Source organism: Diorhabda sublineata, chromosome 8 (genome assembly GCF_026230105.1).
Source record: "Diorhabda sublineata isolate icDioSubl1.1 chromosome 8, icDioSubl1.1, whole genome shotgun sequence".
Classification (NCBI taxonomy): Eukaryota; Metazoa; Arthropoda; class Insecta; order Coleoptera; family Chrysomelidae; genus Diorhabda; species Diorhabda sublineata.
The window spans coordinates 5,085,386-5,111,008 of NC_079481.1; the positions used below are offsets into that span (position 1 = coordinate 5,085,386).

At 33.3% G+C, this 25,623-nt stretch overlaps 2 protein-coding genes across 3 annotated transcripts in view; both read left to right on the forward strand.

Annotated features, from left to right (window-relative positions):
• The window catches only part of LOC130448378 (pyrimidodiazepine synthase-like), a 445,274-nt gene that overhangs the window by 197,662 nt on the left and 221,989 nt on the right, over positions 1-25,623 (forward strand). The window lies entirely within an intron of this gene.
• Positions 1-25,623, forward strand: part of LOC130448380 (uncharacterized) — a 52,950-nt gene that overhangs the window by 26,101 nt on the left and 1,226 nt on the right. The window contains exons 3-4 of one of the 2 annotated variants that reach the window (XM_056785741.1): positions 295-402; positions 8,676-8,736. In XM_056785741.1, coding sequence (XP_056641719.1) covers positions 295-402; positions 8,676-8,736 — 169 coding nt within the window. The remainder of the gene's footprint in view (positions 1-294; positions 403-8,675; positions 8,737-25,623) is intronic. The other variant, XM_056785742.1, reaches the window with a different exon arrangement.

Consider the following 25,623-nt stretch of genomic DNA (forward strand, 5'->3'; position numbering starts at 1 on the left):
TGTTACTTTATTCTGATTTGACTTGTATTTTCAAATATTTTTATGATATGACTTATTGCATGTTTTTTGAGTGGTAAAACCGAACCAAAAAGTTTCATGGTACGAAAACTATGTTGTTTGGATACGGTAATGAATAATGAATGCGTCATACATGAGGTTAGTTGAAAAAATATGAAGCATATTATAACTAAATTGCGAACGGAATCGTGATAGAGAAGGTCGTAGAAAAACTTTTTGGTTTGACGTAGCCACGATGTTTTTTAATAAAAACTAAAACTAACTGGTGGTAGGTAGTTTGCGGAGTGTATCTACCGACACAGAACTGAAACCTAAGTTAGTCCAAAGAGCCATGTTGCGACTCCAAGAACTAGACAGACTTTATTCCGATCGAGCACGTCCTAGGTGAGACATTTTTTCATTATTTTCTTTACAAAAACTCATTATTTTTCAAATGATTAGAAACTGTTGAAAAAAATGTCTAATTTGAAATAAATTAAAAAAATCATTATCTTATCAGAGCTTCTTATGAGTTTTTCATTATAATTCGTCATGATTTTAGGTCATTTTATCAAAATATGACTTGTAACGACAAACAAGTTGAGCAGGACCCTACGAATTTATATTAAGAATAGAATAATAACTTCATTCGATATCGGGAAGAAAAATAAAAGGAAAAAAATTGAAAATTCACAATGACTTACCCCATAAAATATATGGTGTACAAAAACTGTATTGAACCTAACACACCTCTTCGGTCAATTGTTTGAAGTATTCAACTCCTCTCACTCCATTAACAATTATTTAAAAAATATTTTTATATCAAAACAATTTCTATATCAAAAACACTTGAGATTTCAAATTAAAAATTTAAAATTCCTGACGAATATGTATTTACTTCGTTAGATATCAGTCCTTTTACATACAAATGTTCCTGTTACAATTATGAAAGATATAATTATGAAAAAATGTGACTAAATTGAAAAATATACAGAAATACCTCGAAACGAATTTGTCAAAGCTATAGGACTAACAATTACAACAACATATTTCAAATATGAAAATGAAATATCTGACGGTTGTTCAAAATTGGTAATGGAAGATCTTGAAGAACATTAATATAAATATCGTACTATTTGTTATGTTATATAGATAATTGAATTATTTCTATAGCAAACAATCAAACTGGAAACATAAAAAAATCATTTCTCATAATGAAAAAGCAAAAAATTTGTATAGAAACACTTGTTACATCATAGCATTTGTTACTTACTCACTTACGAAAAATGATGTCCGGCAAGTGATGTCCATTTTGGGCAAAACATTGTTGTAGCCTTTGACGGAAACTTGCATCAATTCTTTGCAGCATGTCTACATCAATCTGTGTGACGTGTCGACAAATTGCGATCTTAAGGTCCTCCAAAGTACATTAAGATGAAAATGGGCTTCGTCACTCATTAACAATATCAAATTTTAATTTTATTCAAAAATGTTAAGTATTTGTAGACAAAATTGTAATCGCTGCTGGGAATCTTGCTCTTTTAACTGCTGCATGACGGCTATCTCGTAAGGATGGAAATTTAGATCTGTATGCAGACTTCGTCTTACCCTACTTGTGCTCATTTGAAGTACTACTGAATGCCTCTGAATAGACCGGCGTGAGATTCTGACAAAGGCTTCCCTTAATAGTTTGGATTGAAATCTTTCCAGTATATCGATGTTACAGTGCTCAATAATTTTTTTTTTGGTGCATATGTGTTTCTTCCATGGAAGCCTTCGCTATAGACGTAAAAACTAGGGAAAAATTAATTTTTCTTGTTACCTTTTTTCGATTTTATTTAATATCCATGACGTAGTTGACCTATTAATTGATATAATTGATAATAATTTATATTATTATAATAGTAGACCGAAGTAGGTAGAAACGTCAATTTTCACAAATTATTTTAAACTGCTTTCCATGGAAAAGAGACTTCAAATAAAGATAAATTATCACGGAATACATCAACTCCTCTCATATTAATTAAACTGCAATATTTATTTTATTTTCATGGGATAACGAAATCAACCAAATCATTTGTTTTTGAAACTAAAAGAAAACTTATTTACATCATTATAACGCTAGAAATAGAATTTAGAATCACTTCAATAGCTGCTATATTTTGTTGAGCTTCTTAAACTCTCAAAAATTTAATCTTCGAACCGAATTTGCTTTTCTATATCTTTACACGGCAGCCATCGAAATCAATTTATAAATTATCATCTCGACTATTAACTGACGAGTTTTTATTCCCTTGAAGAATACAAAGAACCTTTTCTCATCATTAAAATCATATTTAAAAAAAAACAGTCCATTGAACAAAATATATCTCACAAGAACCTACAAGTAGACTTAATCTACAAAGTTTCCGGTAACTGTCTTGTCGTTTCACGTAGACCCGACTTTTCAAATTTCTACACAAAAAACTTGAAGGGGGTGAGATGAAATCACATAGGTGGCCACTTCATGTATTCCAATACTTCAAACGGATTATCCAGAAACCTTCGACCATTAAGACCATAATTAACACCAAAATGGTCCAATCGCCTTCTCTTAATGCCCTTAACAGTCTCATGTAGTGTAACAAATTTGGTATTTTTAAGTTAAAGTTCATGGTGGCGGAGAAATAAATTTTCTCGCAAGTCTGGTTCCTAAATTGGTGCTGTATAACTCGTCAGAAATGCACCTTGCTATAGAGGTAATATTTTGAGGTTTGAGGATCGCTAGGTTGACAAATCTGCTTTGAAGTAAATAAAAACGATAATTCAACCTAGTGTAATCATCAATACTACGTGGTTATCAATAATCAACTAATATTTTAATAACTATTTTTAAAATAAACAATCTCATAATGAATGTGACGACACGTCGATACAACCACAACAATATGTAAAATTAATAACTAAATGAATTTCATATTAATATTCAATATAGTGATTTGGCGTTAATTGACTTAGGTGTTGAATCACGTTCGCTAGACTCACCACTATCGAATCAAAAAAATACAAATAAATAAACATAATCAGGTGTATAAATTGTCAGTTTATTCTGGTCTGTTTGTCGTTGATTACATAAAAGAATTAGAAAAACATATAAAAGCGATTTGATCGGTGAGTAACTTTCTGGACACTTCACTACGTCCACAAATGTCAAATTTCACATAAAACTAAGAGATATATGTATTAATGTATCTTATATACTGCGACCCAAAGAATATATTGCGTCCCCTTTTGTGTTCCCAGCTGATCTGTTAATCCCTTTCCTTTTAAAAAGTCTAGAATGTAGGAGGGCATTAATTGCCAGAGATCTTCGCCTTCTAGTTCAAACGCTTCCAGATGTAGTGCCCTGGATCTTCTTAGTGTTTCACACTTCAAGAGAATTGGATAGAGGTTCCGTCCTCTGTGTAACAAAATCTGCACGTCGCATTATCTGCTAGGTCCAACGTCTTGCAGGTGTTTGCAGGTGGTAAAATATGTCTATTTGCAAACGATACTAATTTCTCTTGGAGCAACTCTGATCTCCGGACCTTCATCAAAGAAGTGAACGTTATATATGCCCTCCCTTCTGGGGTACGTGTGATGCGATACAATTTGAGCGAATCTTCAAACTATAAGCAAGGGCTGTTGGATATTTACTTGAACCAAGAAGCAGAACTCACTGCAAGGACCTGAAAGATTGAAAATTCTGACTCTTCCTCCCTTATTCATCTTTCAATCCGTTTGCCTAATTCGTAAGCACGCTTCTCCAATTTTAGAAAGATCGTTGCACGGCTATCCACTTAGGAACGCTGAATACGACCTTTACTTACCTACTCCACGTTCAGAATTAGTTAACGGCTCAATAATTTACAATGCAAAAAAATGCACAATCACTTGCCAAGCAAAAAGAAAGTAAAAATTTCATAGTTTTTCGCTAATTTCATCTTTTCCCTGAGAAATTTTACCTCGTTAAAATTAGACTGAAAAGTGCAATTTGCAGTCTTCGAGGTGATTTATTCGGTTTCCTCACCAGGTTAATTGGACTGAATAGTGTAGAGTCCTAAAATGACCCATAAATTATCACTTTATTGGGACGTCATAATAATTAGTTGTCTCCTTGATTCCATAGAAACGAGAAGTAAGACTTTTATAATATTATTATTGAAACTTTGTTCGAAAGTTCATTGATAATAACAAAGGCAGATTAAATGCTTTATGTACTTGAAAATATGAAATTTAAAGATTGAATCCCTATTCAATAAAGTTCAATTTTCCAGTTAAGTATTGGAAGATTGTCTATTTACTCGCTTTGTCAAGATACCGATTGTCTAAACGAATCCTAATAACCCCCAGATTCCATTATATAACACAATAACTTGTGATACAAAGTTTTCTTTTTCGCAAAGATTATTATATATTCAATTTCTCGTAGGCTACCGATTGAAAATTCTGGAACAGAGTTTACCTATACAGGGTACGGTGGCATAACTTCCTTGACTAAAATGACCGCTCTTTAGTTCGTTAACTTCGAGGCAAAACGCTAGTTATTTCAGAAACAGAGCTATACAGTTTTGTCCAGGACAGAGCTCAGTCTTCATTATGTGTTGAAATAGTGAAAAACAGCGAGCCTTTTAGAACTGCTTCAATTCAACCAATTATCTGGGTCAATAACGTTATGAATTCGTCTAAGACATAGACTGTGAAGCCGGTTCTGTCCGGTTATTATGTGAAAATCTCAAATTTAGCCATGTGGTGGTTATTTTTTTACACGTTTCCATCACAGCGGCGATTTGTTTATATATTTCTTAGAACCAGTTTATAGAAATACCTTTTTTATTTGTTCATTTGTTTGTTTACTTTCTAGAATTATTCGAGAAATATTTTTGATATAAATAAGTGTTCTATGGACTTCAAGCATAAGACATAAATACATTGAGAAATGAATCAGTTAAGCCGATCTTGCACGTGGTGAAACGCAATGTCGCGAAGCGAAGGTTCGAATGACTTATAAAAGTTGAATATATTTCTGGTGGGGTGGTAGTTCTCAACAACAACTTTATTAAAAAACCTTAAAAAATGGATAAACTCCTCCATTATACCATGTCTTCGGAGATTTATCAAATTTAAACCAGATTAAATATAAAATCTCATACCGGTCAATTCTTCAAACCAATCAGATGCCTCAACTTTGACAGGTTGACACAACAACAACCTGAATTTTTCGAAAATTTTCTTGGTCGCATGACCTAATTAAAAAATTAATAAGTGAAAGTTTTCCTGACTTGACAACAGTCACTGGGTTTTCTTAACCAAATGTCTATGCTTCATAAAATAAAAGTGAAACTGCGATATGTTAATTATTTTTAGTATCAAATTTTCATACCGAATCTCTAACGAGTTGATCTCCGTACATTATTTTTCGGTTGTGAATTTTTAACTACGAGTAATGCATTAGAAAATTTTTGAAAAAGTTATACCTAAAAAAAATTTCGGATGAAATTCCAGCCCTAACTGTGATAACTCAAAGGCTTCAGAAGAACGGACGTGCCTTCTCGTAGTAGAAAAGTTGGTAAATCATGATGACCAGATAATAATTTGGTTCACATTTTTTTAATTAACAATTCAGACTCAGTAAATGAACGGTTAACATATAACAAACAATTCATATTTGAATCAATACTGTCAAAATAAGAAGTAATCACCAGAAGCATTTGAAATGTCATCTAATTATTCAAGAGGTTCGCTTTTATAAATAATACTATTTGGTATTAAAAATCATGGAAGGATATTTTTTATTCTATTTTCCCATTTCCATTTGTGCAAATATATGAATTTACAAAACTTGTGCTACTGGGCTGGCACCAAATTACATAAAAGGCTATTTCTCGTTTATAAAGTTTCACTGTGATGATTTCTTCAGCAACAATTATAATTCCTTGGTTCTTAGATTGTTAGTGCCAATGACTCCTGGTCAGTATGTAAAATAAGTATCGACAAAGTTGTGCCCACAATAAAGAACATTAAGGCCATATCAGTAGACCTTAGAGGCAGAGGGACATCAAGGTTAATGGAAAGACGGGGTTTCTGAGGATGCTACGAAGCTTGGTGCAGCAAACTGGATGGCAGAGAGGATGTAGTGATGATAATGTAAAAATATTTTTTTCACGGCTAGATGCGTTAAACTTGAGGGACATGTGGTTCCAATACTACGGCCACGGCACACACCAGTAGACCATCGATTGATATTTTGAGCGACACTTCTCAGAACTCAGCATCTTAATTAAGATTTATAGAGCCACAGTTAAACAGAAATTACCGGCATAACGCTTGTTATGTTTTAAAGAAAAACCAGAAATCGGTGTAGTCAATTTATAGAGAATAGAAAGGTCACCTAAATTATTTGCCCTTCAAAACTATGTAAAATAAAACTTAATGTATATTGCTACGTGGTAAAAACCAAATTGAAACTATCTAATTCCTACAATGAATTATATTAAACTTACCATCAGTTGTATAATTCCATTAATAGATAATCCTATAATTTGTATTTGATTAGTAATCTGTTGGGTTTTGAATAAACATTTTTCTGTTACAGAGAAAAAGTTTTGATATTTACACACAAATATAATATCTGATAACCTCAAATTGAATCTCCTCAATTTTGCAGAACGTCAATAATGTTTAGAGAAATCTATTCTTTGAAGTGATTTCCCCAGAGCAGAAAGTAGCTTTTGAAATTTACTCAGTATTACGAAACTATTGAAGAGCTATTAAATGAATTCATGTTTATTTGTGGAAGTAGAAAATAGCGAAAAATTCCTAAAAACTTTTCTTATTATATATACCGTAAAGTCTTAACTTAGTGGATGGGTACATTTTCTTCTTCTTCTTCTTTCAATTATTCACTAACATGAATGAAATAATCCATGTGGACCCAATTGTACACTACAGTATTGAGAACTAGTTATTTTTCAAGACACTACATTTTACAGAACTTTGTGTTAAAACCGATTCTAGAAGCCAGCCGACTGATATATAACCACCAATTTTGATTTAGAAAGCAACATGCCATCATAGAACAAGTTCATCGAGTCACAAGAAAAGTCTCCAATTTTTTGAAAATTGAGAATACTGTTCGTCTTTTTTAATTATCCCAAAACATTGTACAAAGTCTGGCAAGACGCACTTCTATACAAAATCAAGAAAAACCTCCCACACAACCGTTTCCAAATCCAAAACATTTACATTCAATTCAAAATCCAAGACTACATTACAACTTTACATACGATTATATCAGGAGTTCCACAGGGAAGTACACTGCGTATCCAAAAGAGCACAACGGATAAAAGCAGTTATAAATCGAAAACAACTCAGATTTATTCGAAATACGGAATTATTGCTGCCCTCAACTGGATTCTCAGATTTTGGAATTGGATTTCTTATTGTAATGGTGCACCGCTTGAATTCCTGGTTGTGGTTCAAACTCCATCCTGGCAGCTCCAGAACTGCGAGGAAAAAAATAAAATGGAGAAGGTAACGGGATCACAGATGGAAATAAATAGAGAAGGAGCGAGTAGATAGAATAGATTTGGATAAAAGAAACTCCCTCTAGCATATAAAAAAACTGGATTAATATTTTTCCTATTCTATTCGTCCTATTCTCCAAATAAATAGAGAATAAGAATTTACACGGAAACAATTACAAAATTTGCTTGAAACAAAAGGAAATTCATAAAGATTCATAAAGAACTGGATTTTTGTCAGTACAATAATAAAAAACAAAGAAACACATACCAGCGAATATAAATTCACTTAGTTTACTTTTATTGATCATAGGTAAACAAACTTGGACGCTATTTCCTGGTGACAAAAAACTTCAGGAGTAAAAGTGAATGAAAATAAAACTGTCCGTGTTCAACTATAAAAAGAGAGTTCAAAATACCTTGGGAATCATCTGGTCTGACGACTAGTCTCGAGCACACACATACTAACCAAGAGAAAGCAATTAGGTCCAAAACTCATAAAACTGTACTGGTTCATAGGTCGAAGATACCAACTAACAATCGACAACAAGCTGCTAGTATCCAAAGTCACAATAAAACCCATGATATTCAACTATGTGGTACTGCATCCAACTCAAATATAGCAATTCTAGGAATATTTCAGTCAAAATTTCTCAGAATTGTTGGAAATGTTCTATGCGTTATTGCTTTCAAAAATATTCTCACCGCATTGGAACCCATCCCAACAGATTGGCTCAATCACTAATGAGACCTAGCTAGCGAAGGCTTAGAAGGCATCTTCCTTGTGATCTGCCTGACTGTTTTTAGGGACGTGGTAAAGTTTCCTCAAGCAGTTTATTTTTGTTAAGTGAAAGGAAACTGCTACTGGGTAATTTTTCTACAAGATAACTCATATATTGCTTTGAACCATTTGCTCATTGTTGATTTCACAGATTCCAAACGAAAAAGGTTTTTAAAAACAAGTTTACCTTCAACCCTCTAGGACCATTGATAACTGACTATAAAAATTATAAAAGAGAATGTATAGTGTGTGATAGAAGTGAGGACCTCAAGAAAATTCAATTGAGGAATACATTTGAATAACACTCATTCACTCACCCTCTTATATGCAATTAATTCAATGAATTATTTTTCCAGATTTGGCAAAAGAGTTTCTCAAAGCAGTTCTCAATACGCACCACTTGAATACGACAACCAGGTAAGAAACATAGATAATGAACCTGCTTTCAATTTGATTATTCAGTCTACCGCGAAGATTTGCCTTGACCTTTATGGGGTAATTTAGAACCATAGGTTTAAGTCAACAAGCCTACTACCACGCTTGCATTAAAGAAGGAAATTGAACATTACACCAACGAAATTCAGCCATATTTATGAAGAAAGAATTCGACAAACTAGTACGTTTGTGTATAGAAAGCCATGGGGGCCTTTACTCCGATTTCTTACTATAAATAATCTTGTTGTATGTACTTTATGATTCAATCAAAAATTACAATCAAGAGACTAAAAATTTCGTTTTCTATTTAATTCAAAACTTGTGTTAATTTTGGGACAACGGTGATAATATTTTGCTTGTTCCATGTTGGGTGAAAACCACCACATAAAATGTGTCTATAACAAAGCAACGATCCTATTGAATAAAATTTTTGTTTCAAAATGAATTTTCAAAACGAATTTGTATTGAAATAAATCAAAATGGTATAAAACGAAAAGTAATAAAAAATTTATTGATATCCCATATTTTTATGTGAGTTTCTGATCTACATTTCATGTAAAAACAAATATATTTTATGAATACTTCTTTTTCGAGGAACGGTTGATATAAATTGTAATGGGATTGATCAACCCTTAGATAATTTAATTTCTTAAACACATTTTATAATTTTTTTTCTGTTTAGATTCGTTTAGGATGATTAAATTAATATTGAGGGTTTATTTTTAATACAAAAGAAGCTTTTCATTTTTTGTTTCTTTTGAAATAATCAGTGAACCTAACTATGGTCAAAAATAGTTTTGTTGCACTCGATATAAGATTGATTTTGGATATATCAATGGTCCCTACGGAGAGGCAAATTTCGAAAGCATGTCTTATAAATTTATTACTTATCAATTCGGTGCATCTATGGAAAATTGAATTTTGGAAACTTCTTCAACTGATTCTTGTAGAAAATTTTAGGTTCTACAAGTTTTATATTCTACATATTTATAATAAATTGTACATTTTTACAGTGAAATTCGAAATTATATCAAAAAATAAGCATATGTCCACCTATCATGATGTAAATTACATTCAAAACCAGTGTATACAATGGATTATCATTCACAAACTAATCCGGATCACATAATTGATCGAGTTTATCAGGACATAGTCATATGATATAATCCAGGTAGACCAATGGGTTAATGCATTCAGCTGACGTCTTTTTTTCTTTTATTTATGGTTTTTTCAACGTTTGAAAGTTACTTATTACCCTTAAATAAATGTCTCAGAAGCAACGTGATCGATAGGTTATTGAGGTTTGCATTTATTAGACTTCACTTTATTTTGATATAAAAATAGCTTAATACCGGATTTTTTTACTTTCTAATAATGTCCCTACTAACTAATATTTACCGAATTACCAAAAATGCGGTGTCTTCACCTTCTAATAAAGTAAACCTCCGAGTAAATCGATTTATTTGCCAAATAAGTTATTGGGCAGTCACAAGTGTCAACTAAAGAGTTTAGTAGAAATTTAACCTTTAATATACATCAAAAGTGGGTTGTTTGTTTATTATACTTATATTTGATTAGTTCATTTTTGGAAATATTAGTTACCAATAGTTTATATAAAATACTTATTGGTTAGTTTGGATTTAAACCAACTAGGGTGAAAAAACGGTAAACATTTATTCGACAATTAAAAGTTCAGACTAAAGTTATTTGTCTAATAATTATTTGGCACTTTATTAGAACGTAAATAAACCGGCCCCCCGGAGTATTAAACTTCTGTGTAAAATCCATGTGAGTGAATAAATGTTTGAAAACTCTTTAATAACAATTATCAAACATCTAGAATCTATTATATAACTTAATTATAACTCATAGAAGAATTGGCGTACAAAAAAGTGATAAAAAACAAAATTTCTTGTAGATCATGTTTTAACCTTTAACCTGAAAGATATACACTCTCGGAAAGGTAGCGTCTGATTGACTAATATGGTCAAAATAGTGAATTTCTAAATAGTCAGTCCAAAATCCGCGAGAATGAATAAATCTTTGAAAACTACTCAATAACAATTATTATCAAATATCTAGAATCTATTATACATGGTATTTCAAGTAGTATTGAACACAAATCTTCCAATATTATATTTATTATGCAAAATTTCAAGTAAATCAAACATTATTTAATTTTACACCAAAAAATTACTCTTGATATAACTGTGTACCGTTTTCGGAATATTTTGCTTTGAAAATTATAAAGTAATAACCGATGCTGGTATGAAATAATGATAAATGTATTAATTGAACAGAAAATCACAAGATGAAAATTTAAAAAAAGAATAATAACATAAAATAGAATTCAATTAGAGTGGGTGTTCAAAATATCATCTGCTTTTAAGAATGCACAAGTCCATACTTTTTTATAAACAACCCATTGATCTTATAAATGGTTGAAAGTCAACAAGAAGTCGTTTTTATTTGAAATACGACCAAACTGTATAATCCAAGGGATTAAAATCGAATAACCGAGAAGGCCAATGAATCAGAGCTTCTGCCTCCCAACCAATCCATCGATTCGGAAAATGGTACCAATTACGACACCTTCTATAAAAGTGCTGGAGGATCACCGTGCATAAAAAATATCTCGAATAATCACCATTTAAATTTCCAGAAACCACTAATTTTAACCTTCAGAAATTCATGAATGACACATCTGCTTTGAGCATTGTGAGCTTGTATTCCACACAAATGTATCTGGTCATTTGATGAAGAGCTCTTAAGCAAATGAAACAACGTTTAGGTTTTCGAAGAGTAATTTAATCCACACAATACAGATTCGCATGTGGTAAACACAGTATTCTTTTTATAATATTTATTGTCCGATGGCCTTCTGATATGATTCTAGATCCGCTAGTTGTTTAACAAATAAAGATTTTTCTCTAACAGTATGATTGTTTTTGAAGGACTGGTGCAGAATAAACGAATTCACGATGGAAACGTCTAGAATAATGTTAGTGTCCACCGGCGAATACGAAGATTTGTACTTTTGGCACTTTTTTCCTCCATTGTGTCAACTACATCTTTATTATAGTTATAGTGATCAATAGTTTTAGGTTTTTGCATACCAGGATCCGTGTAGATGCTATCACGCATCAAGAAAATGAGAACTGTAGCGTTTCCATAAGAATTCAATCTTCTATTTGTATGCAACGACAAATAACTCTTTTGGTGTGTCTAGATTTTTCCGTACAAGATTTAATAGCACGTTTCAAATCAACATTTTATCAGCGTTTATATTTCTGTTAGATCCAAACAGTGGCATTGCAAAACTTACTGAATGAGCAAAAGCAAAAATTTTTACTCCATCCATATTTACTTTGTTTCTGGAGCATCTATTGTCGCTGACTGTTCCAATCCATATACATTCCAACCATTGTCTATAAATCTATTAAAAATTGATAAAATAACAGCAGCCAGATTTTCTAACTTACAAGTAGCTCTAGTATCGAGATTGTCAAATTTCAAAGCTAATAAAAACGGAGATTCCTCTCTGGCTCATTCCTGCTCGGAATAAATCAGGCTTGGAGCCATATATCGCAAAAAGAGTTTACATATTTTCATCATTTGATGTGAAAATGGACGTAAAAATCAATAGTCTTAAAAAAACTTCAGGTTCTACCATATCGCATTCTCCTACATTATTCGCATATTCTTCATACTCGAGTCTTATTTATTTCTGGTTTGTCTAATTCAGTATTTTGAGCAAATAACAAATACCAAACGGAAGGCTTCTTCACCACGTCTTTTACCTTCACTATGGAGATGAAGGACGAACTTCCTTTCGGCACCATCTATGCCTGTTTCTACCATATACGTCTTTAGCATAACTATACTGAAAGTCTTCTCTTCCTGATACTACCATTGCTCTCTTGTTCGTTTTCTGGTTCTTCAGAGGTACCGTCTTGTTCGGATTTTGAATATTCATTTTCATCTACATCACTTTCTTCATCTTGGACTTCATTAAACCACTTCTTCTTTATATCACCAAGACACCACCTTTTTGAAGGTTCAATCATTATTTACAATGTAAAAAAACCACATTGAAGGAAATGTGGCGTTTGACAGACATAAAGAAGCTGTTTGTTCACAAATAATTCAAAAATTTTCGAAATTGATCAAAACGTTTGGAAACTGTGATCTTAATCTCGATCTGGGCTAGGATCCGCAATCATCTGATAGAAGATCTACCCGAACTCGGGTTATGGTTTCCGAAAAGTTCTATTAAATAACTTTGGGCTAACCTGACTGGACTATATAACGCATACGCCTCTGAAGACAACAATCTACCGACGACTGTTCAAAAATAAAAGAATCGAAAAGAATGAAACTTTCTAAGACAACATACTTCATTCAAAATAAAAACAGAAGGCGAACGCTACTAGTGTTCGAAATTCCAACACGAGTTAAAATCATCCAACCGTAGCGATATCAGATTTATTGGAGATTTAAATCAGAACCGTATACAATAAAACAAACATCTGGCGATAAATATTATAGGATACGATTATATGTAAATCGTAATAATACGGGGGTACACATACAAATACTTTCTAATCTATTCAAATTAATATAACTGATAACTTTTATTTACTTCAAATTTTCTGAATTGACTATAGGTGAATTATACTATTTTTTATAGTATAAAGTGTTTCTCGTAAATAATGTTGTATTCCAATGTTTATGTTTATTAAATAATCGTATTCTAAGGTTTTAACCCAACGTTCAGCAAGTTCTTCATGACTTTGATAACACCACTCTTTGGGCCTGGATGTAAAAAATTATCGCATTGCATTTTCAACATTTCCTTCCAAGCGGACTGAATATTAAATGTGGCTGGGATTCAGAATCACCAAGTTCTTCGAACTTTTTCAACAGAACTTTCGCAGTATTCGGTTTGGCATTGTTTTGTTATAAGAGAACCCACTTTTGGTTAACTTAATTCAAACCTTGGTTAACCATTCTTTGAGCTTAGATGCAAGAAATTGTTGCAGTGCATTTTCAACATCTCCTCTGGATTAGAAAGTTTTCCCCAGCGCGAATTTCGCCATGAATCTGAAAAAATAGTACAATGATGGTGCAAGATCCGGATTGAATATTAAATGTGGCTGGGATTCAGAATCACCAAGTTCTTCGAACTTTTTCAACAGAACTTTCGCAGTATTCGGTTTGGCATTGTTTTGTTATAAGAGAACCCACTTTTGGTTAACTTAATTCAAACCTTGGTTAACCATTCTTTGAGCTTAGATGCAAGAAATTGTTGCAGTGCATTTTCAACATCTCCTCTGGATTAGAAAGTTTTCCCCAGCGCGAATTTCGCCATGAATCTGAATAAATAGTACAATGATGGTGCAAGATCCGGACTGAATATTAAATGTGGCTGGGTCAGAATCACCAAGTTCTTCGAACTTTTTCAACAGAACTTTCGCAGTATTCGGTTTGGCATTGTTTTGTTATAAGAGAACCCACTTTTGGTTAACTTAATTCAAACCTTGGTTAACCATTCTTTGAGCTTAGATGCAAGAAATTGTTGCAGTGCATTTTCAACATCTCCTCTGGATTAGAAAGTTTTCCCCAGCGCGAATTTCGCCATGAATCTGAATAAATAGTACAATGATGGTGCAAGATCCGGACTGAATATTAAATGTGGCTGGGATTCAGAATCACCAAGTTCTTCGAACTTTTTCAACAGAACTTTCGCAGTATTCGGTTTGGCATTGTTTTGTTATAAGAGAACCCACTTTTGGTTAACTTAATTCAAACCTTGGTTAACCATTCTTTGAGCTTAGATGCAAGAAATTGTTGCAGTGCATTTTCAACATCTCCTCTGGATTAGAAAGTTTTCCCCAGCGCGAATTTCGCCATGAATCTGAATAAATAGTACAATGATGGTGCAAGATCCGGATTGAATATTAAATGTGGCTGGGATTCAGAATCACCAAGTTCTTCGAACTTTTTCAACAGAACTTTCGCAGTATTCGGTTTGGCATTGTTTTGTTATAAGAGAACCCACTTTTGGTTAACTTAATTCAAACCTTGGTTAACCATTCTTTGAGCTTAGATGCAAGAAATTGTTGCAGTGCATTTTCAACATCTCCTCTGGATTAGAAAGTTTTCCCCAGCGCGAATTTCGCCATGAATCTGAATAAATAGTACAATGATGGTGCAAGATCCGGACTGAATATTAAATGTGGCTGGGATTCAGAATCACCAAGTTCTTCGAACTTTTTCAACAGAACTTTCGCAGTATTCGGTTTGGCATTGTTTTGTTATAAGAGAACCCACTTTTGGTTAACTTAATTCAAACCTTGGTTAACCATTCTTTGAGCTTAGATGCAAGAAATTGTTGCAGTGCATTTTCAACATCTCCTCTGGATTAGAAAGTTTTCCCCAGCGCGAATTTCGCCATGAATCTGAATAAATAGTACAATGATGGTGCAAGATCCGGATTGAATATTAAATGTGGCTGGGATTCAGAATCACCAAGTTCTTCGAACTTTTTCAACAGAACTTTCGCAGTATTCGGTTTGGCATTGTTTTGTTATAAGAGAACCCACTTTTGGTTAACTTAATTCAAACCTTGGTTAACCATTCTTTGAGCTTAGATGCAAGAAATTGTTGCAGTGCATTTTCAACATCTCCTCTGGATTAGAAAGTTTTCCCCAGCGCGAATTTCGCCATGAATCTGAATAAATAGTACAATGATGGTGCAAGATCCGGACTGAATATTAAATGTGGCTGGGATTCAGAATCACCAAGTTCTTCGAACTTTTTCAACAGAACTTTCGCAGTATTCGGTTTGGCATTGTTTTGTTATAAGAGAACCCACTTTTGGTTAACTTAATTCAAACCTTGGTTAACCATTCTTTGAGCTTAGATGCAAGAAATTGTTGCAGTGCATTTTCAACATCTCCTCTGGATTAGAAAGTTTTCCCCAGCGCGAATTTCGCCATGAATCTGAATAAATAGTACAATGATGGTGCAAGATCCGGACTGAATATTAAATGTGGCTGGGATTCAGAATCACCAAGTTCTTCGAACTTTTTCAACAGAACTTTCGCAGTATTCGGTTTGGCATTGTTTTGTTATAAGAGAACCCACTTTTGGTTAACTTAATTCAAACCTTGGTTAACCATTCTTTGAGCTTAGATGCAAGAAATTGTTGCAGTGCATTTTCAACATCTCCTCTGGATTAGAAAGTTTTCCCCAGCGCGAATTTCGCCATGAATCTGAATAAATAGTACAATGATGGTGCAAGATCCGGATTGAATATTAAATGTGGCTGGGATTCAGAATCACCAAGTTCTTCGAACTTTTTCAATAGAACTTTCGCAGTATTCGGTTTGGCATTGTTTTGTTATAAGAGAACCCACTTTTGGTTAACTTAATTCAAACCTTGGTTAACCATTCTTTGAGCTTAGATGCAAGAAATTGTTGCAGTGCATTTTCAACATCTCCTCTGGATTAGAAAGTTTTCCCCAGCGCGAATTTCGCCATGAATCTGAATAAATAGTACAATGATGGTGCAAGATCCGGATTGAATATTAAATGTGGCTGGGATTCAGAATCACCAAGTTCTTCGAACTTTTTCAACAGAACTTTCGCAGTATTCGGTTTGGAATTGTTTTGTTATAAGAGAACTCACTTTTGGTTAACTTAATTTGGTGGTACTAGTCTGGCTTTCTACTGCTTCCCTTGTAACCTCAATATACCACGCAAACGGATAAATTGAGCGCGAACAATCTTCAAACGTTAAATCTCTATCGCTCAGACTTTGGTTAAACCATTCTTTGTGCTTGAATGCAAGAAATTGTCGTATTGCATTTTCAACATCTCCTTTGGATTAGAAAGTTTTTCCAAGCGGTAATTTCTCCATAATTGTGTCTTCTTCTTCTTGAATTTCACATATTTTTCATGCTGTCATAGCTGTTTTAAACTTTTGTGTCCAATGTTTTAATAATACTCGACTCTCATGTTTATTGCACTGTATAGCATTTATTATAAGAACGTACTACATCGTCAAGAAACAAAAAGGGAATGATCCGAAGAAACTTGAGTTATCGTACTATTTTCAAAATTAGAGAATAGTCTTAACAACTTAAGACATGTTTAAATTGAGGCGTTAGAATTTTCACATATGAAAATCGACATTAACCACGAGACATCTGTAGATAATATATTTCTTCCTGCTTTCTGATTGTTGGAAAATCGTTAATAATTATTTAGTGAGAGAACTTACATACTACGAATAATTAAGCTGGGGCTGGGGTTAGTTTTGAATTTATACATACAATTTGAAAATTCACTAATCAGTTCTTATAGAAATGACCCACAATTGTTGAGCTCCCCTAAACGCCTCTGCTCTGAGTCGATTCTTATGCGGAACACTCTGTATATAGAATCATAAATATAATATAAAAATTAATTTGAGTCTAAAATTTATACAGATAACACAAGAAATCGTAAACTAAGCTATGGTCTAAAGAACAAATCAAAATAATTGACGTGAACAGCGAAACAAATATTTTATTCAAAGCAAATAATGGGGTGGCTTCTTTGAAAGTTCATCATTAAACGGTCGGTTAACGTATATGAATATGGTGAAGAATAACCCATTTGAAGACGAATTTAAACGTGATATTACATAATTTCTTCATAAAGATTTCATGTATGTTACATTAAAAAAATTATACTGCAAAAGTAGAAAAAAATCTTTTGACCTGAAATTTCGGTTTTGTAATTTATAACCAATGTACTTTTGACAATAATTACGGCTCTCTCAAGGCAACCAACCAAGACGATAAATTTGAAAGAAAACCACAAAATTCCTTCTCTAATCTTTTCGCTATTTCCTCTCGTAACTTCTATTCTAGTTAATTTTTATTGCCGTTCTTGGCAACTAAAAGGGAAAGTATACTCAAACCACGACTTATTTCATAGTTTAAAGCAATGGCGGAGAATATTATTTATTTGAAATAGAACAGAAAAATTATATGAAAAAAGGTAAATTGTTGATATTTTCTCACTAAAAGCATATTTGTTCTTCAGAGTTATTCAGTTACAAGCTTCTGTAACTGAGTATCCGATTTGAAAATGATAAGAAGAGAGATCCGTGAAAATTCTATCATAGATAATTGTTCAATCTCTGAACTTTCATAGACAAAATCTTGCTAGATCCGGGGGACCTGCAACTGCATAACTATCAATTTATTATTATCAAGAAAAAATGTCACTATTAGATTTATCAATGAATCTTGAGTTTTGGCTGAGTTTCAACGACAAATTAACAGTTTTCGAAAAAGAAAATAGAGGGAATTGATCGATTGATGGGTTAATTAATCGATGATGAAATCAACTAAACAAATTTGTGATATACCGCGTTTAGAGTTGTGAGTATTTTATTTCAGAATCAACAGGATATCCTCGCAGTTCCAAAATATTGTAGTTATCACGTTTTTGTGCTTTTCTTTTCCTTTCTGATGCCAATCCATAGAATATCTTTTGACTGTCGAATCAAAGTAAGAGAATCGAAATTTAACAATTATTACCTTATGTAACTTCTACAATGGTAATTACAAAAAAAATTAATCTAAATGAGAGGGATATAATTGATGGATTGATAGCAAATTTTCGGATATATATACTAAAAATTTTGACTGCAGGTTGATATTCAAATGTCATTAGTGCTAAGCTGAAGACGCTGAATATAGATCGATAACATATTTGTTTATAATATAATTTTCTTCACTAGAAAATACAAGGTATTTCTTCTATTGTCCAGTGTTTTCAACTAATTCATAATTTTAATTCTTCTAATCAAGTTATTACACTGATTTTCCACAAATTTTAACTTCTTTATTCAAGTCTTCAATTTCGTATGTTCCAGCACTGGTTTTATTCACCACTTAATTCACCGTTTTCTCATTTTGACGTTCTTTTTGTTTCCGGCTAATGAAATGCGTGTTTTTGTCTGATTACAGTTTCTCTTAATATATCGACTAACTTCGGCATTTAACCTTAACTTTCAATTCTTATTTTTATACAGACATTAAAGTTACGATTCAGATCTAACATCGAATGATTTCCTTTGTTAAGCTTCTCTTTCAACTTGCAAATAGAGAGCAGTTCCGTATTCGTAGAAAAAAATTTAACTACATATAAGGATTCCTATCGAAACAAATCGACCAATGCAAATTCAATCAACAAATTATCGTTTATTCTAAATTAATAATACATAAAAGTTCCTTGTACAACAAATCTGATACGGTAATATTACGAATATACAAGTTTGTTGCAAAGAAAAAGTTGATATTAATGTTTAAACATGGTTTCCTCTATGTAGCCGCCACAAATTTCCTTACCACATGCGGCTATCTCATCAATAACTCTTCTAATGTTGATTTCCAAGTGTTCAATTGTCTATGGTTTATAGAAATAATGATTTCACATAACCCCAAAAGAAATAATCCAATGGATCAATCGATCTTGATGATCAATTGGTTTCTTTGAGTAAATCAATTATAAATTGCATTATGTAGCCTGTGGTTTCATTTTGTTCAAACCACATGTCAGTAAGATTTAAACCAGTAAAAAAAACCATGTCACTATACCGTTTTTTATGTATTCATCATTTGAGGATACAAAATCATCAATTTTTCGTTAAATTAGCTGAAACCAAGACAATATCGAACGTCTTTGGTTATTTGAGAGGTGTCAAAAATTATCAGAACCTCCCTAGTTTCATACATTAACAATGTAGAGGAGATTTATGAGGTAATTAACTTCAAATTAACATATTTATAACCAAATTATCAGTATTCATAATTCATAAATTGCAAATTAAACCACCCGCATCTATTAATTACATAGTCTACATATTAAATTTAATATCTTTCACATTATCCTGCGGTTTATCGCGAAGTTATCCTATGAAATTTTATGGAAGTAGTAGCCAGAACATATCCACGGGGAAACAAAGTTATATGGACTAACCACGATTACATAGAGCGTATGATTTGAATAAAAACATTTTATCCACCAACAACACAATTAAGTAGAAGAGAACTATTATTTTCACAATATTTAATGAACTTTTCAATACATTTTTACAATGTACCAACAGATATAAAGATAAAAACGATCCAGAAAATGTCATTAATGACAAAGAGAGCAACACGGATCTAATTCATATTCATATTCAAATAACTAGTTAAGAAACACCTGTAAACGAGAGCTTCAGATACCTGATGTCATCTTATATCCTAATTTTACTTCCAAATGTTGCTTTTATCAACCTCTTCCTACAAACTTTGAACTTGGTACATTGTAGAAGCCTGTAGGATGTTAAATGAACAAGCCAAGATAACCTAAATTTATTGTAAGAGTATTGCTAATTAAGTTTCAGAATAAACAAATGAAAATATTCTCCATTGATATCAATACACATTCGCGTGCGTTTAAATCATTTGTGAAAGCATTTCGATTGAGGTACCTCCAAAACATGTGATTTGAATGCAACAAAGCTTCTTCGTGTTTAAAAAAACATTCACCCCGCACGGTACAGTAATTCGATGTTTTCACTGTTCGAAAACGTTTTTGTTTGAACTGAGCTGTGAGAGTTCGTATTGTGGTGAAGAATGATTCGTCTTCTGCGATTGCTTGTCCCGATTTTTTGGAACCCTTATGGCAAACAAATACTGGCTTATCCGTTGCACAAATCGACACTAGCTTTTTTTGAGCCCCTCTCAAATGTCACTTGATAATCTTGTAAATCATTTTACGAACTGGAACAACGGCCGACTTTTACGAAATTCATCCTGTAACGAAATCCATCACGATTGAAAATCAGCGACTCGAGATGGTGCTTCATCACTAAGTGGAAGCGAGTTGATCGGCACACTGCTGTTGGTTTAATCCACCTCAAAAGTCATAGAAAATTATAGCAGGAGAATGTCTGTGATTCAATTTCATTTTTTGACCAAGATGAATATCTCAAAACTTAAGTACTTAGACGTACTTAGACGAGATGATATAAAATCAAATCTAGTATCTATAGTTTCCAGTTTATTTCAATCGTGGTTTTTCCATTGCCTCTATAAACACTATAATATCTCATTAGCATATTTTCTTAGTATTTTTCGAAATATGTGACACCTTCCTATCTTTTGAGTAAAAAACTCGAAAGAATACATAGAACTTATCAGGATTTATTCAAGACGACCCGAAACCGGTAGAAAACCTTCAAAGAAGCGAAGAAAAAATTAGAAATATAAAGTATGACACCAGGGCTCAAGCAATCGAAGTGATTTCTGTCTGATTATACTGACGGGCTCAAAAAAGTCTTTGCATCTAGCAAATACGACTAAGAAGAATAATTGGTTTGCACATTGGATACTGCCCGGTAACTGAAGAACAACTGAAGAATATCCTGTCGTCTCTGCAAGGAAACAAAGAAAAAATTAGAGCACTTCTTCTTTGAGAGTGAGGGATATACAAAAGCTACGGTAATAACATAACAGATCGTTATCGATTCATAGCCTTTCACGCCCTATCTTATCTTAATTTAAACAAACAGGCAGCAAAATTCAATGTGATCATGTCCACCAAAGAGACCAAATAACAAGAAAACCTCAGCGATTCAAACTTATGATAGGAAACAACATCAAGACCTGCATTCCTAGAAGGACAAAGGAATAAAAAAAGTCATAAAAGCCACTGCAATCTAACAGAGAGGAAACTGGACACATTTCGTAGTTAGACACTCAGAAAACTATGGCGGAAGAGCTGGCAATCTACCTTTCAGGAAACGCCGTAACTGAACATGCTATACACCTCTTTAAAGAGAAAATTCTTTTGATTTTTCCGTGAAAATTCTTCTAAACTGTTGTCCGTTACGTTCTTATATTTTCCAATCCATAATTTGCTCTGATACTCCATCTCATTATTTTTTGCAACAGTTCTTCCATTTATTTTAATTATAGTTTCATCTTCCACGTGCTCATTATCTCATCTAGCCATTATCAGGCCACGGAGGTTACCTGGCAAATGGAACGGTCAAAATTTTAGCAAAAGAATAATCAGCAAAAGCTCGGAAACTTTTTGTGTAATTAAGGCAAGTCTTCTTAAAGAATTTAGAAGAGAAAGAGAGTTTACAGAGGTTGTCCAATGCGGTTCGATTTTAAATATGGAAAGACAATAGTAGGTTGATTTACTTAAACTTTCCAGCTCACGAAATACCACTGAAAATATAAGAATATCATTCTTTCAATAATATAAAAACTCTCTAAATGTAAATTTCCATAATTAGGATCGAAGTCTATTATTATTAACTACTTTTTCTTTTGCAACAACATTCCTCATTTTTATCATTTTTTTTTTCAAACTAAAACAAGAACGGTTTCCTATTTGTTCATAATCAACCTACGCCGCATTAAAATGTTTTTCTAATGTCTACTAATTTATAACTCTTTGAATTTAAGGCGAGATGGTAATTGTGGAGAAAGCATACCACAAGAGAAACATTCAGGTCTTCGGTTGTTTTTTCGCAAATCAACACTTCGAATCCCATTAAATGAACCATGATTTCAAATATGGGTAGAGGGAGATGCCGAGATAAAAACGATAATGATAATTACGATATAATATCTAGAAAATATAGTTAAATATTCATAAGAATATAATCGGTTTATATAGTGTATCATTCATAAATGATATAGTGTTTGTGGGCTTTTGGCCAAACGTTAATAGAAAGTCGCCTACAGCATATTTTGATGATGTTCTCATATATGTCAAAGATTGTATTGATTAGACATTATACAGGGTATCCTCAAAAGTATTTTTTATATACAACAAGAAAGCAGACCCTTGCATTTCAGTTATCCGATTTGTCCCTGCCGTGTGGAGATGCCTGTGGATATTGACCTTGAACATCTGTAGGCTGTAGTGGTCAGGCAGGCGAACTTGGTGCTCATGAGCCACGTCTGTCTATCAAGTAGGCCTTCAATAACTACTCTAGGTGGGATTATGTTAGACAACTCATAAAAGTATTTGCCTTGGTCGCCTATAAGTTGAATTGCTCTCTTCTGTATTGAGTCAAGTATCATCAGGGTATACTTGAGATCCGAGCCTCTAAATAAGCGATCAATATACCAAATATGGATGAATCTGTGTGTGGCTTTTTGGTCTTGAAGGGTGCTCCAAGATTTGTGAAGATGCCTTGGCTAAATCGCCCACGTGACTATGCCATGACATATTGCTTCTAACCTCAATAACCAACAAGCGAATTTGCGATGATGCTGATATTTTATGTCCAAACAGAACAAAATCCTGAGCTGCAGTGTCAGCCTTCTTTGTAAAAATAACAGCCTGGATCTTTGCTAAATGACATTCAGATCGCTTCCACCCCGCTCCAGAATGTTTTCAAGATCGTTATTGATGATGATGATCTGTTGCTAGATTCGGATTTGGGTTTTAGCCGAGATTATTGTGACAGTTAATTTAATCGACGACACTAGTATGCTATCGTCAGCAAAGTAATAAATAGGGTTTGCAGTTATGTCGAGTAATTCGTTGATGTACAGGAGAAAAGGAATCGGTGACCAGATACATCATTGGGGAGCACCAGCGGTAACCTCAAACCTTTCTAAGATGTGTGGTGATGGATCGGTTTTTGAGAAAGCTACAAAGACAGTCGATAAGTAAGGATGACAAACCGTACGATCTTAGTTCATTTAGAAGGTTGATTCCCCATATTTCTCTATAGCTTTAGTCCATCGATTCACGAAAGCCGTATTGATGGTAACTCATGATGTTATAAGTCTCAAGACATTTCAATATTACTGGTTAACGACTTTCTCCATGACCTTGGTGATTGCTGGGACTAGAACAATCGGACGGTAGTTATTGGGAACCGTTCCTTTTTTTGGTATGGATTGAATTCAAGATCTCTATTATGATAAAAAAAATTCCCATAGCGGATTTGCTAGTTCAGCTACGCAATTCTGCAATACGATGATCCAGCCTTTGAGAAGGTTTACCACATATCGTTGTCGAGTTCTAGCTCTAGCAAAGATGTAATAACTTCAGGCAAGGTAGGGTGGTAGTTTTCAATCAAAAATTCCGCCTTCTCTTAAGCTGTCACTGCTTTTGTTGCTGACCAGAAAGCCTTGGATCTATTTGGGCAATTGGGAAATTCATTTTCTCTAATTCATTTCAATCATCTATGGTCTGCTTGCAGGTATTTCTCGAAACAAGTTTATAAAATTTTAGGCAGTGGGAATTGAGCGCCGTTTGCAATAAACAGCATTTTTGTTGATACTGCTCTAGTGCAGTTTTTATCAAACCATGGATTGTTGTCGGTAAAGCCCGTGAAGAAGTGAAGAATATAAGCTTCTATACCTGCCAAGATTACTTCCGAATCTCGTTTGCACACACTGAAGAGTCATTGGAATTGTAGCGGAAATCATTCCAAAGAGACAGGAAATTGTTTTTCAAAAAAAATTCTTCTCTATCAATACACTTTCATTATAGAGACTTCTATGCGATATAGGCTTTCTAAAATTCTTTAACTCCTTCAGGGACCTTGTCGTACGGACTCTAATATTGTCCAAATGTTATAAACTGTGGAAACAAAAAAATCTGACGTGGTGAAGGGACAAAACTGAATTAGATATTATGAAAATATTTTAATTGAGTGAAGGAAATTAAAGTATACAACTATCAGATAGTTTGGGGATGTTTTTATATAAATTATTGTTACATTGTCTTTTCTCCATTTCCTCCTATAGTCAGGTACCTGTGACACTTTACGTCAAAATTACTAGTAAATTTAAAATGACTTGTGTGAAACCTTAGGTCAGGTAATTAATTTGAAATATAAACTGGTAAAATTATAGATTTATAAATGCTTCTTTCAAACTCGTCCTGGTCATCAGATTTCCAGTTGGAAACCAAATCTACAACTACTTTTTGAGTAATAAACAACAGGTTAGTGATTGAATTTGATAGAAAATACGATGATGGTCCCAGAAGTAACTGAACTAATAAAGAAAACACAAAAGTTTGAAAAAAATATATTGATTTTGCAACTATATATCCTTTTAGTTCCATACACTTTTCCCATGGAGCCATTTTTTCAAGTCTGGGAACAGAAAATAATCCGAGGGGTCTAAATAACACTTTCTTCTAAGTTCGCATAATACTCGACGTTGATAGTTCTCCTTTTTTCAAGATATTCACTGAAAATTATCATAACACATCACAAAAAACCGACATTATCACCTAGCCTGCAGAGGGAACGGTATTTGTCTTCTTTGTAGCTGGTTCTCTCGTTTCAGTCCATTGTTTTGATTGTTGTTTTGTTCCGGATGTGAAGTGATGGTCCCACATTTCATTTATGGTTACGAAACGGCTTCATTTGTGTGAAAAATTGCCAAATACTCGATGGAAACATCTTCACGACGCTATTTATGTTCCATTGTGAGCAAACGCAGCACCCATCTTGTGCACAGCTTTGTGATGTCCAAATTTTCAGTTAATATGCGATATACCGCATTTTTTAAATGACTAATATGTTTACTAGCATGCGCACTTCCAATCAACGATCATCCAGTGGATTTTCTTCAACACTTCCGGAATCGTCACCTTATTTGGTCGACCACTGCGATGCTGGAATTCGCAGGTCGTACGGTTTAAATTTCACTACCTAATATTTTACTGTTGCAGCAGTCTCGCCTTTAATCTAGTTCAGATTTTATATTGGTTATAACCAAAGCTCTAGGACGACTGAAACTAGTATGAACTGATTATTTTAACCACAAGTTT